Source organism: Ammospiza caudacuta, chromosome 1, assembly GCF_027887145.1.
Source record: "Ammospiza caudacuta isolate bAmmCau1 chromosome 1, bAmmCau1.pri, whole genome shotgun sequence".
Taxonomy (NCBI): Eukaryota; Metazoa; Chordata; class Aves; order Passeriformes; family Passerellidae; genus Ammospiza; species Ammospiza caudacuta.
In genome coordinates, this window is record NC_080593.1 from 18,178,212 (window position 1) to 18,193,287 (window position 15,076).

Consider the following 15,076-nt stretch of genomic DNA (forward strand, 5'->3'; position numbering starts at 1 on the left):
GCTGAAGGGGAGAACTAGGGTAGAGGGAGGCTTTCAGAACACAGGGGTGGGCACAGTCCTTACAGGCATCCCTCCCTTTACAGGGGACTTCTGGAGAGGCTGAAACTCTTGGTGCTGCTGGGATTTACCCAGTGGGCTGTGCAGAGAAGGACTCCCAGTCAGGACCAGTGAGCTGAACACACACACAGCCAATGTGATACACAGCAAGGACACATAGCTAAAACACCATATACAAATGCAATTTACCTGAAAACAGTGGTAAAAGTTTCTATTCTATGGAAGAAAAAGACAGGCAAAAGCAATAAATTTGAAGAGGTTTCTCAACCCACCATAGCTTCTTTACAATCTTTTCCTCCTCGCTGAGGTATTTCTGCCTCTCTTGTTCCACCAGGTTGCGCTGTCGCTGCACAGGATCTTCAAGCCTCTTCACTGTTTCGATCACTTTGCCATTGATTTCTAGCTCTGCTTTCTTCACCATTGCCCTCAGCATCTCCTGGTTCTGCAGCTGTTGCACAAAAGAAATCAACTTCAATTTTTCCTGCTTGACTGACATTCCTGGCAACAGAATACACTGCAGAGCTCAGAAAGTTGGGATAAACACCATCCTACAGTGAGTGAGTGTTTTTACCTTCTCCTTTCCTTCTTTAGCCATACCTATAAACATTACTCCATGTATAAATATATATAACTTCCAGTTCCAAACTGATAAACAAAAGATGTTGGAGATGTTGGGATCAGTATATCACCTTCAATGCATAACTTCTGCAAGGATTGTGGCCCCTTTATTCTGCTTGGTTCAATATGAATCAAGAATTAATTGCATCTCATGAGAATGCTGGATGCTTGACTTCCACTTTCCATCTATCTCACAAGCTCATGCATCCCACAGCCCATACGTGCCTAGTGGATAATCCCACACATTAATGTCATGGCTGGAATGCACTGCTGTTTTCAGAATGGAGGTTTTCAGTCTCTCAAGTGGCAGAGGAAGGACTGTAACATGTGGTGTAATTTGGTACAGGCATACAGCTCATCTGCAATACATAAAACCTCCTTTACCCATCAGAAAAACCCCCCTTTATAATATGGCGATTTTCTGAGAACCTCAAGTCACACCTTCTTTCTTGTCTTAGCCTGATGTTAAATAACGAAAGCATTCATTGTCTTGCTGATAGTAAGCTCACAGAGCAAAACAAAGGCAAGAAGGCAAACTAGGCTGCACTCTTCTGTGGGTTGCCCTGGAGCAGCTATGAGCCATGCTCACATACCAAACCTGTTTAAGTCTGTTACTCAAATCACAAGGTTCAAAGTGATAAGCAGGACTCCACCCAGTCACAGCTTTAGGATACAGGCAACATGAACACAACTCTGTTAGCCCAGGAGTCATTTCATACTGTAAGTTTTTTAAAAAACACCCATGTTAATTGGGGACAAAATTCCCATTTTAAAACTAGCACTTGAACTGTCAGCTGTCTTCTAAACATCCAGGCTTAACCGCCAAATCACATTTAACACACAAAATAAACCCATGACCTAACAGAAAGAATCACAAAAATAGGATACCTATAACACAGTATAATGTAGTAAGCCTTCTTTAAAATCTATTTCAGAAAATTCATGAGAATAAAAAAGAAAAGTGCCTTAGCGGAGACAATTCTTTCCAACCAATGGGCATGAGGGAAACAAACTCAGTTCCTCACTCATGACTCTTCAGTCCCTGCGCCTGACTCTCTTACTCTCTTCTCCAGCTACACAACTGTGATGAGAGGGAGGGTAACACCTCACTGCAGGGGTGTGTGTGTGTGAAATCTGAGCTGTTACAAGCAGGAGGAGTTAGCTCAAAATTCAGCTGAAGAGACGTGTCAGCAATTACTGAAAAAATGAAGCTGAAAAACTTTTCAACAGCCCAGAACTATATAAACAACATCTAGATTATTCTGAAGACAGTATGTATTTTGTATGTGTATTTTCCCCATGACTGGATTAATATTTGGATTTCATAAATTAAAATCTCTTACTGCAAGGCCAGCACAACTATCTGAGATACACACCTCTTTCATTGTGTCATATTTTCAAGTAGGAAAACCTAAATGAATGAATAAATGGGTGAATGAGCATGTAACACTTCAGTCACACAATTTATTCTCAGCTCTTTAAAAAGTGGGGAAATTTGATACATGGAAGTGAGTTAGAATCTGTAAAACATTTGATCCGAGGTCAGTGAGAAGGTCAGCAATAAAGTTAGACTTAAGTCTCAGGTGTCCAGAATTTAAGTCCTTGATGTTCCTTAGCTGATAAAAGGGACTTCCACTAACAGCAAAACTGAGTATGTGTGAGTGCGTGAGGTTGTAAAATGGCAGGCACATGGTTTTTCCTATTATGGGGGTATGTAGAGGAGCTATATTTATTGTGGTGATGTGTACAGCTAAGGTGTTTGTCACCTCCATTCATTAAGTGCTTGAACAATACCAGGAAGTTTCAGTCATAAAAGTTCATCTATGTCTGATAATGAGGACAGGGAATAAAAATGTAACACAATAAGATTTCAAAAAATCTTGTATGTTGAGGACTCCCAAACCTCAGAGTTTGGAGTGAGCTCTTTAATTTTGGAACATGACTCAATCTTGGTATCAAAGAAATATTTTTACTATTTCTATGAAAATTCATGCAATAATTGGCTAGTTATAGAAAACTTGAGTTTGTTCATGCCTGGGGAACAGGTCAAAAGATGAGAAGGGAGAAGTACATATGGGTTCAGAGAGACAAAAGAAAGAACTGTGGGAGGGGAGCAATTGTGTCAGTCAGCAGCCAAAGGACAGCATGAGTCAGGGAGAGCAGGAGCAAGAAGGAGAAGGGAGTCTCTGGCCATCACATTTACCTCTGTGCTCTGGAACTGAACTTCATTCTTTCCTTTCTTCTGCCAGCAGAAACACATGTGAGACTCCCTGGATAAGTGCACACCCCATCTGCCCCACTGAGCACCTCTGCTCCACCATCTCAATGAAAAGATGTTTTATGGATCTGCCACAGTTATTCTGGTTCCACAAAACAGAACCTTTGTACTATAAGCTTGCTTGAAAACAAGCCAAATAAACAATCTTAAACATTCATTCTTGAAGAGTCTTTCTTGAAGCAGTACTGAAGTTCTAAAGCCATGTACTAAAAGTAAGGAAAACCAATGCAGGCTTTCCTGTCACCAACAAATGGCAATTTCTTGCTAATTTGAGTTACCTCGCCTTATAACTCCAAGCAGCATTCATACAGAATTTAGCATGCTTTTTTTGAATTCTCGCATCTCTCATACATTCTTTACCCTTGGTTCTCACTTTCAGCCTCACCAATTTCTCCAGATACCTTCCTTGCCCCTCTTCTTCATCTTGTGCTTCAGCCATTATTTGTTACTGTTCTCACACCAGCTCTGCCTCTGGTACCCACTCCAAGCATAATCTGATAACCAGTTCAGTTCACTTTGAACCAATTATTATCTATTATCTATGAGACAGGTAACTAGAAAATCAAGTATTAGCTCACAACCCTGCCCCTCATTAGGAGACAAGCATGACCTGCCCAGTGGTATCTCCCACCTCCCCATGAACTCCAGGGCACAGCCACATACAGGAGCTGGCTGCCTGCAGCTCAGCACCTTGCAGAATCTAAGTATCTAGCTCCTGAAGTTTGTCACCATACACTGATTAAAGCTAGCAGCTCCAGTTCTATAATGCAGCTCAAATATATATTAATTTCTAATTCAAAGTTACACTCGTGGAACTGAGTATCATACCATTTATAACAGTGTTATTACATTTTCTGTCCTTTCTGCAGCACTCACTTCCCTGCAAACAGTGCACTGAGTGAAGGAAAGGCATGCATGCACACACGTTCCTAATGGGGAACATTAATCATATCTGTGTTCCCTTAAACTGAGTTCAGTTAAAGGAAAGGAGTAGACAAAAAATCCAGTGCACATATAAAATAATGATATAAACCATGCACATATATCCAAGGCTTGGTTCAAACCCGGTACTAAGAGCTCTCAATACCTGGGAGCACTGAATGAACAACCCCACTAAGTCATCATGGGCTCAATTGTTACCAGCGGCAAATCCATTCAGGACAAAGGCTGGGTTACAGCCCATCTCTGGCATTGAGGAAAACTCCAGAGCACCATGAAATGAGTCTGTCCTGAATGTCTCTGAAAATCAGAGCACTTAGAACATGCAAGTGTAGTAGCAAGAAGTGTACGCAGCCTCTAGCAACAGCCATGAGGTAAATGTATGTGTGCCAAGGATCTCTGTTGAAAATCCAACCACATCTAAACTTTTTGGTGGCATCTCACAATATATGTTTATCTGGTGTGTGAATCAATACATCTGAATCCATTGCTGCTGGATATGGTTTAAAAAGAAGATTTTGCCAGCACAAACAAAGGATACACAAATTAATGGGTCTTTTCTATCATGCATTTCTCTGATTCTATTAAGAAAATTAGTATGAACTTACAGTGGTAACATCAATTGAAAATTAAACAATAGACATTATTAAACACAGTTTTATATCCTGTTCCTGTTTCTTAGTTATCCTGCCAAACTTTGTGCCTGTATTTTTCTGAAGTGTTTCTTCTAGTCTGTCACTGCATAAAAAATTCACACAAACAGGAACAAACTGACTGCCAGACCAGGAGAAACAGTGAAATTGAAAAATAGGAAGCACTGTCAAACATGAAATGAAAACAATCTGAGAAACCAGAAAAAATACTTTTTTCCTTCTACTTACAATTATTTTTGAAAAAACGTAGCACAAAGTATATAATTTAAAATGTGATATTGCAACACTCTTCAGTTTAAAACTGCCTGTTTCACTTGCTGCCCTACAAACTGTGAGCTTTTTTCCAAAATAGCTCAGGAATGCCATGACAGAAACTCTCATCAATGGAATTTATGTGTAACATACCAAAGTTTCCCTTGAGCTACAGGTTCTTCCAACTGACTATCAAAATTTCTCAACTTCCCACTAGCTCAATGCACCAAGTTTGCTATAATTTCTGAATTAAGGGAAGCCAGCCAGAGTTAATGAGCACACTCGGGATATGTCCTTTTTCCCTTCTCAAGACCTCCTTGGCAGCATTGATTCGTGCAGATGGTAGAAATTCCTTCACTCCTGCGTGCCACAATGTTATGTCTGATCACAAGCAAGGCTTCTGCCCCAGGCAGGGCCATGGAGACAAAGCTCAGCCAGGGAAATGCCACCTCCTTGGTGGTCAGCCCTGGGGGAAGGAGGAGCTCCCTGCCTCCAAGCAGCCCTGCAGCCTCCAGCCAATTCTGGGGCCATGTGCTGACCACAGCTGGGGACCAGACCCAAGGCATTTGCCAAGAGCTGCATTTGGCATATGGTGTGGAGGAGGACAGAGGGGCTGCAGTGGTTTGCAGCACAAATGGGGAAAAATATGCACTTCTACGTAATGTGCCAGGGCAGAGATCACATGCCAGTGTCTTCAAACGAGATGAGGAACACAATGGCCGGCACGTAGGCAGCACTGCTGAGAAGCGCTTTGGAAAGGGACATTTGCTATTGGAGCATACTCATCCTAAACTGAAAGTTTAAACACAGGGGAGTTGTATCGCAGGCAGAGGTCACCTGATAAAACTCTTTGCTCCAAATATCATCTGCCATCTCTGCACTCCCAGCAAACAGAGCACAGGACATTGTCACAGGACCTTCAGTTGGACACATTTTCCTACACTGATGTTTACCTCACCCTTCTGCTTCTTTGCTTGATGACTGGTTCATAATTCAATTTTCTTTAGATAAGGAGGTGAAGGTAAAACATGCTCTGAACTCTGATTTGCATTATCATTATTTTGTTCTAAAATTTATCAGCAAGTCAAATGTGATTGACATGGTACCATCACGCTGGTTATAAAACCAGCAGCTGCAGCCCTACAATAGCTAACACATGATGTCACTTTCTGGGTAAGAAGGACTGGCAGAGTATTGAAGCTTCCCCCACCGTCCACTTTGTCTTACAAGAAAGTGCTCTGCCTTCTTTTCCATCTTCTGAGACAATACACAGTGCTCTTCAGTTTCCAATTAAGTAAAAGGCTGAAGACCTGTACAGCTGCATATGCTTATTTTTACAGTGTCTGAGATGAACAGCATATATTTATATTTGCAGCATGACTGTATGTGCCAACATACTATTTTTGTTAACTCTTCATTGGTTGTATTCTTTCTTGCAGGTTTTGAGGTGTTGACATGTATTGGGAAGATATTCTTGAAACCTGAGTGTAAGTGGGACACAACAAACCTTTGCAGTAACATTTGAAATACCTTTTTTCTTACTGTTCAAGTTGGCTGCTTTTCTGGATTCTGTAAATACAACACTCAAACTCTGGCTTAATGCATATCTACTGATCCTCAGCTACATTTGGGTTTCCTGACATCAAAGTTGTTTATTCAGGGACTTAAGATCTGTCTCAACTGTAAACAGTATGGAGCAGGAACATGGTTCTTCTGACATGTTTATACAGCACATAGCATAGCAGGATCCAAACTGTAATCACAGACTTGAAATTATTGTAATATAAATAGTGCTTTAATCTATAGAGTCATCCAACAAAGCTAGAAATTGATTTTTTTTCTCAATATCTGAGCAACAGTAGTTTAACTGAGCTAATTCTCACACCTCAAGGACTATGCAAGCTTTTGTGTCTGTAGTACTTGGGTCTGCCCTTTGCTAGAACTCTGCTACTGAGACTGTACAAAAGGTAAAGAGAGAAAATGAGAGAGAGGGAAGGAGCAAAAAGGCATTTGCTGCCAAGCCACCTTTTTTCCCAGCATTGTCCAGATAACCATACCTGTAGCTGCTTCATCTGGTGCAGCTGCAGGCGCAGATCCGACACGCTGCGTTTCATCCCGTGCAGGCTGAGCTGCATTGCTGGGGCTCCAGAGGGGTGGTGGGTGACAGCTGACTCCACAGCTCCCAGGGCATTCTTCCCCCCAGAGATGGTGGCAGCACCTGCAATGAGCAGCAGCACATGTTGAGTTCACAGCAGAGAAAGTGCAAACGTGATCCCTCCTCTGCCCACTGAAGCCACAGGTATTTCACACAGGTGGATGAGAAAAGCAAATGATGGATACCAATGCTCAGTACCAACAGGGACTGGCACCTCCTCACCCAATTGATATATAGTTTTTTTAAGCCAAGTCTCATAAGCTCTTAGACATTTATATTACACCTAAAATAGCTCAGCTACTTTAAAAAGCATAGAATTAGTAAAATAGCTTTTGTAGTAATGTTAAAAACAAGACAAAACAAAAAAAGCAAAATAATAGAACTCTTTACAAAAAAAAAACAAGACAAGTGCTAAATGTTCTTGGTCCTAGTAAAACATCTCACAAGAGCAATTAGTTTTTTTGTTCTCTTCTTTTTTCTAGTAAATTGCTTAAGCAATACTTCTTCACTCTTGTCCAATTAGCTATCCTTAAGTTTAAAATAAAGTCCCTCAAATCCTATAAAGTGCCTTTTTACCTAATTAAAAAAAACTTCTAAGTTTTTTTCATTTTTAAAAAACAAAAAAAAAAAAAAGTTTTGTCACTCCATGAACAAAAAGCACATTCCTATACAATATATTTTGAGGAAAGCCTGCACAGCATCAGAGTGTATCTGTGCTGGAACCTCAGTTTTACCAGAACACTGCATTACTCCAGGACTGCTTTCTACCACATGCAGTGGAGAGGGGACAAGTTTTAACTGCAGATGACACAAAACAGCAACAAATCAAATTGGTTCTGGAAGTAACTTCAGGACTGTCCTCCCAGGAGATGTCTGAGACCAAGTTGATGCAAATTCATTCACAGGACTCCTGAATGACAGATTTCTTGATTAATCATCACAGGAGATGGATTCAGTCAAGCTGCCAAATATGGGGAAAAGATTTCTATAGAAAATCTTGCTTCACTGCTTAAAGGACAACTGCATTATTTCTAGCAGATACCTCCAGCAGCAACCCTATAAAACCAGAGGAATTAAATGACAGCGTGCCAGAGGCTCTCCAGCCATGTTGCATCCACCCACTCCCCCTTAGTCTGTCAGAAAGGAATACAGCATAACACAAGGAAATGAGCCGAGCCACACTCTGAAAATAATTATTGTTGTCCTCACAAAACTTTCTTTGTTAAAGAATGCTGTTCTTCTGCACAGGAACAATGCCAAGCTTGTTCTTTTCAATCTCAACTACCTGGGAAGAAGCTCTCTTTAGACAGAACAAGCAAATTCCAGCTCATCAGGTACTAGAAATGTCAGCTCCTTCTCACAATTTGCACTTACACACCCATATTCTTCAAATTTTTTTCCTAATGAGTCCCTCCCCCCTCCCCCAGCAGACAAAAAGACAGACCATCAGTACAACAAACTTCATTTTTTAAGTCCAGTACTTTGTAGTCCTGCAAACTCTTCCCATCACACTGCCAAATTCACTTTATTCCTTGATCCCAAATGGCACAGAAGGCTGCTGCTCCCTGAACTACAGCATTAACTGGCCCTGACATTGAGAGGTGGACCATGTCCAGAGAAGGGCAACAAAACTGGTGAAAAGTCTGGAGCACAAGTCTAATGAGTAACAGCTGAGGGAGCTGGGGGTTTTCAGTCTGGAAAAAAGGAGTCTCAAGGTCCTTATTGCTCTCTACAACTGCCTGAAAGGGAGTTGGAAGGAGGTGGGAGTTGGTCACTTCTCCCAGATAACAAAAAATAGAACAAATATTAATGGCCTAAAGTTACAGCCAGGGAGATTTAATATTAGGAAAAATTTCTTCACCAAAAGGGTCATCAAGCATTGGAAGAGGCTGCACAGGGACGTGGTTGAGTCACCATCCCTGAAGGTATTTAAAAGATGTGTAGATGTGGTGCTTAGGGACCTGGCCTGGTGGTGGACTTGGCAGTGTTAGGTTAATGGCTCAACTGGATGATCTAGAAGGTCTTTTCCAACCTAAATAATTCCATTATTCTATTCCATGATTAGGTCATTCCCTACTTCAATTTCATCCTTCTCTATGATGAAAAAAAGGATCTGAAGAAACAGAAAATAGCTCATCAATGGATTTACACAGGGATTTTGGTCATCATCTGTTCCTACAACCACACATTCTATCAAGTTTAATGAAATCAAACAAAAAACAGTGTTGTGAGCTTTGCCTACTGAAGGCAAATTTTCAGTGCACTAAAGAGCATGACACATCTTCTGATTGGAATGAGTACAACTCCCAGAGTGGGAAGTTCTCTACCCATGCTCTCATCCCTCATAATCTTTTGAACTATTCCTCCAAATGTGCCTGAGTACAGCTCAGCATAATAACACAGTTATTCCTTTTCCAACAGGTGTGGATATCTCAAATACAACCTTTGCAAAATTCATCTAGGGGAAGGACTCTTAAAGGATGGACATCACTCCAGCCTATTTTTATTTAAAAAAAAAAAGGTTTTTAGGAATCATGTTTGTTACTTTACCTTCATTTGAAATTCTGCTCAATAAAAGCACAGGCTGGATCCATGCTACATAGAGTGTGCCATGCTATGAGCTTCTGGAGACATGTTTAGACAAAAAGTTCTTCTAGCTTGGTGCAGGCTGTTGTAATGCTATACCATCCCTGAACCTGCTCCAGCTAGATCTGCTTGGTGCTTCAACAACAGTACTCATCATTACACTGCTGAGCAAGCTGCTGCACATTTTTGCTATACTCCAGTATGATTCAATGGTCTCTTGACTTTCAAAGAGCTCCTTAACAGAAAGCAACACTCAAGAAATAAACAGTCCTTGTTCACTGCCATTATGTACCCACTCCATGCTTGTCTAATGTACGCTCATACTTATCTGTCTACATGTACACTGCAGTTTCTCCTATAGTCAAGCATCTATTTCCCTCCCACATGCACTGTTTTTTGCCTTTTTTGTTTAAGAGAATGGTATTTAGTTCATAAACCTTACAGACAGAAACCATCAGAGAGTCTGAAAAATGTGGATAAGCCTCCAAGAGTTCTGATCCCTAGCCACAAATCTGGACTATTTTTGAAAGCACACCTACCTTTGTGCTGTTCTTTGCCTCAAGCAAAAGCTCCAAAACCTCAGCCCCTGACCCTGTGATGAAGCAGCCAAGGCATGAATCAGACCCCACCAGTCCCTCCCCCCATGCTGGACCCCAGTCAATTCACATATTTTCTCAGGAAGGGGTGCCTGCTTTCCTTTTAGTGTAGATGGACTGTGATCTGCTTCTGTAAGCAATAAATGTCTCCAACTCCCTACAAAGCAGCTCTCCTCCTCACTGCTGCCTCAGCCACCTCTTTTCAGCATGAGGTGCTCTTGGCTGCCACAGTGTCCTGGCTGCAGAGTGTGCTCAGAGCCTGGGAAACGGGGCAGTGGGACTGCTGACTGCAGTGGGTGTGAGACACAGGACACAGTGAGCCATAACCATCAGCAGCTGATTTCTCACACATTCATATTTTCACCAAGAAAGAATAAAGGGCGGCCGAATGAGGGGCTGCTTCATCTAGGGAGTGTAGCTCACTGTTGGAATAGCCCAGGCTGTAGCTTTGTGATTAGATGTGAGGCCAAATGGATTAAAGGGAAAGAAACAGCACTGGCTCTTGGGTTTTTAAATAAACCCCCTCTTGAGCTAGTTAAGGGAAATTCAACCTCCCACCATAATTTCCTAATATTTTGGACAAATAAAAAAAAGTTTACTTTTTACAAAGGCTAATGAACTAAGCTGCCATTTTACAGTACAAAGAAATCTGAAGTGCAGAAAGAGGAAAGGTTTGCTGTGTGCTCAGGGGATAAGGAACATGAGTTCTACTCACTGACACTTGACCTTTGCTATGGTTGTAAAGACACTGCTCTCCTTCCGTTTCCTTTTTTTTTTTTCTTTTAAATAAAATGCTAAGATTTTATTTTGAAGCAGGTTGGCACAAAAGACCATCAGAAGACACACCACATTATTTTTTTTTCACAAATAACTAATCTAATTAAAGGACACTATATTTTCAAGCATTATTTGGGGAGATGTGACAGTTACTAGATGGCACTAAATCAGCCTCAAAATAACAAAATATTCTATCTATACATTAGTGTGCAGCTTCATCTCATTGATCCAAAATGAATTCAGCATCCTATTTTGTATGCAAATGCTGATGGAGTTCTAAGACTAGCATGATCTATCTTTGAGATAAGCAAGCAGATATGGACAATGATTTAATTCAGAGGTCATCACAGCAAGAGTCATGCATGTGAGAAGGGCACACAGATATACACAGATGACAAGACAGTTCACAAAGAATGGGGAATCGAATCTGAGCCCTATGTTTGTAATACTACTCCCTGCTGCCATCTTCCTCTTGTTTTGTATTGGTGGTGTTAGTGCAGAAAATTGTACTCCCTGATCCCCTTCTCAAATAATACTGAAATGTCTTCCTTCCTCTTCTAACAAGGCAGCAACTAGCAAAAAGCTATTGTGTTTTTTTGGTTATCCATGAAACAAATGATCCCAATTTAATAAATGAATCCAGGATTTAGTCTATCAATCTCCAGGTGATGAACAGAAATATGACAGAAAAGAGAGTATGCAAGTATTTCTCAGGGTATTTGTTAGTAATCTCATGGTGACTCTTACTAGTATGGTCTGGTTTTAGAATCATGTGTTGTTTCTAAATCACGAGTTCCTTGATGCCATGATGGTGTTTCAGGAACTGAAGACCTTTATAAGGATTCAGTCATGGAATTTCTCCTAACATTAGCAGAAGAGACATAGCCAGTCTGTGGAGGGTTACTGGTCTTTGAACCCATCCCCATGAAAGAACTGAGCCTAAAGCAATAAAAGATAAGAAATGCAGACAAGTATTGTTATTCCAGACTCCATCTTCCTCAGTGAAAAAGCTGGGTTTCTTCAGAGTCCTTAATATTTGGGGTTAAAGAAGTCAATGGTTTCTACAGACCAGCACAGCAAAAGCCAATTAAATACAATTTGGTTCATATGACATACCAAACAAAGTATTCACAATCTAGCTATATAGAGTTATCAAGGGTTTAGAATTTTTGGTTTCTTTCCCCTCCCAAGGGATGTAGTCTATTTTTTGCACAAAAGTCTCCTATCATTGGAACACATACTATAAAATACAATGTTGGTTCAACATTGATGAAACGATATTATCTTGCACAGATGTTTTATTTTTTAGAACGGGAAGCAATTCACATTTTTGCTTATCAGAACTCCAGAAAGGACTGTTCAATCAACCACTCTTTCAAATAGACTTTGAAATTGCTAAAGCTGGTATCTCAGTGCACAGTTGTCAAGTGGAATTGTAAAGTGAGAGAGTCACTGCCTAAATGTCTGTACGTAATAAAGATTGGGGTGAATTGAAGAACAAAACAGCGGTCAGCAGAAGTGTGTCTAGCTTCTCTTTGAACCCAAGCATATTTACAAAAAGGAGAAACATTCTACTCTAGCAGATTGCCTAATTTTCAAGTTAAACTGCATTGACTCGTTGGACCATGTCCTGAGCAATTCCGGGCACAAAAGCGGGAAAATATTCCATTATACAAGATAATTCTTTTACACAGCAGTCTCCACTAAGAGCTGGTGTGGGCTACAATACTGTAGTACACTGGGGTCAAAACACACCTTGTTCCCTACCTGCTACAATTTAATTTTGTGGCTGAGTCATGTTGGAAGGACAGCATATAGAGATGCAGACGCTGTAGTTACAACTGTATTTTATAGTACTGATAGGGATCCTTGCAGACTGCTGGCTGCATGGCCGCTCCCACTGTCCTTTCCCTTTCTCCCAGGTGATGAGAAAAGCATCTATAGCACAAGCTGAATGCTGGAATCCTTACTCACATGCTGGATAGGCACATGGCCATGTGACAAAGCAATGTCTCTGTCAGTAAGTGACAGATGATGATCTGGCCTTTGACAGTAAATTAAGTCCCCACCCTCCATCTCCCCCACCACGGCTGCACATGCAGCTGTTAGATGTAATATTGTCATTTCAAGGACATGTCAGTCATATGATAAGGTAGTGAGTGAGGAACATTTGGGAACAACAGTGCCAGGAAATGGCTGCTGGTCAGATGAACCACACTATTCTGGTGGGCTGGGCATGACTGCCCAGGGAATCTCCGTTTTTGCTTTATGTAAGGCTGCTTTCCCAATGAATATTGTTCCATTTCTCATTTGACTGAGTGCACATTTACACATGCACACACAAACCACAACATAATTCAGGTTTAAAGAGACCTCTGAAGGCCCAAGATCCCACTCAAAGCAGCACCCACTTGGATCAGGTCCTCTGACTGAGTGCCCCTCACCAAGTCTGAACTGGTACCACCACAGGGAAAGCAGAGAGGCTGCTGTTTGCAATGCACCACAAAAAGGAGAACAAGGCACTGTATGTGCTGGTTGTGAGAGTTTCATAAGTGCTTTATATGAGGTGAGGCCCGTGCAAGTGGGAAATACCATAAATTCTCCGTCTGTAATGACACTGCAATAGGGAAAAATCTGAAGACCATTTTGCAGCTGCTTTGAATAATGACAGACTTTTCCCTATACTGTCTGAAACTGAAAAATTACAACTTATTTCTTCAAAGCTTTAAGTAATCCTCTCCCCATCCAGGAAGGGAAGAGTTGGAACAGCACCAGAGAGTGGCTTGGGAGCAAAGCTTCAGCACCAGGACTTGAGCTCTTTCTCTCTTCCATGTGGTTGATAGTTTCCAGGTCTAGTTTGGTTTCTGTCAATTAGGAGGACACAGTGCAATTCCAGACAAACAGGAATCCTGAACGTGAGCTAACAGCTCCAACAGAAAGGCTAGTTAGGAGCATAATAGGTTTGCTAAGAAATGTGTGTGGTTTACTACCTGCCGGGCACAGACCTCCCTGTGGGAGCAGCACTACCAGGAAGCAGGGAACTGCCTGGATTTGCATTCAGTGCATGACAAAGGTGAAGGGGAGGCATATAAGCACACCAATACCCTGCGGACTTCTCCAGCAGCAGCCTCTACACAAAGGGCTTCAACCTCATGGAAATCTTCTTTGTCAACAGTTTTAACTCAATCTTTTACACACTTAAACAGCTCTCCAGGAGGGATGCTAAAACAAGACCGGCTCTTACTGGCTTCATAATTGATGCTTGCTCAGAAAGGTTTAGATGCACACTAATAATTAGGAACAGATCAATGTGGCCTAATTAGGGAAAGTGCTGTCTTGCTGACTGCTAAGTTTCTTGGTGTCATTACATCAGTAGTATCCTAGTGACAGATGGACCTTAGAAAAAGTTCAGGTGACAAGAAAAGGAATTAAATATTTAGTCTTCTACAGGAATCTGGACACATCTAGGGTTAACTGCAGATATACATACATCCTATAGACAGGATGAGTCACTGGAAAATTCACCAGATGCAGAGGCTCTGCATCTCATTTAAACTATTCAGCACAGGTGGGAAATTCATTCCAAATACCATCTCAACCTGTCAGAAATTCCTCTCTTAAAGATGTGATCAACTCCCATATCCTGCACTTAAACTTCCTTTCTGACAGTACAGCCATGGAAATTTAAGTAAATTTGACATTTCCATAAGCTGGGATGTTTGTAATGTTAGAACTATTAATATACCTGAATAAGTTGTAAATTAAAAGTGAATTATCTTACCTGCAGTGTCGGCACTGCTCTTGCTGGACACAATTTTCATCATCTTCTCACTAAATAATAACAAGAAAAATTGAAATTTTAGTTTACTAACTATTAAAACTGTAGTGAAGTTTATATTCAACAAATTTAATTGCCTTAAAACATATATATTTATTAATTTAAATCACCAATAATTTGTCAGTCATCAGTAATTTTTTTAATCACCTTTTAGCAGAAGTTAAGCAATGAATGGAGTATAAGCAGTAGAAAGCACAGAGATGTAGCTACATTAATTCTTTTTATAACAAAGAAGAGTAATGCAGTTCATATCCATCTATCATTTGGCATATTCTCCCTCTCTGCCTAGCATTCTCATGGAGATGATAAAGAAACTTAAAAATGATT

General features: G+C 40.9%; 1 protein-coding gene across 3 annotated transcripts in view; it reads right to left on the reverse strand.

Moving 5' to 3' along the window:
- Positions 1-15,076, reverse strand: part of KIAA1217 (KIAA1217 ortholog) — a 176,633-nt gene that overhangs the window by 26,014 nt on the left and 135,543 nt on the right. For all 3 annotated transcript variants that reach the window (XM_058807347.1, XM_058807355.1, XM_058807363.1), the window contains 3 exons: positions 14,693-14,742; positions 6,855-7,015; positions 330-505 (listed from right to left, as the gene is read on the reverse strand). In XM_058807347.1, the coding sequence (XP_058663330.1) occupies positions 330-505; positions 6,855-7,015; positions 14,693-14,742 (387 nt within the window). The remainder of the gene's footprint in view (positions 1-329; positions 506-6,854; positions 7,016-14,692; positions 14,743-15,076) is intronic.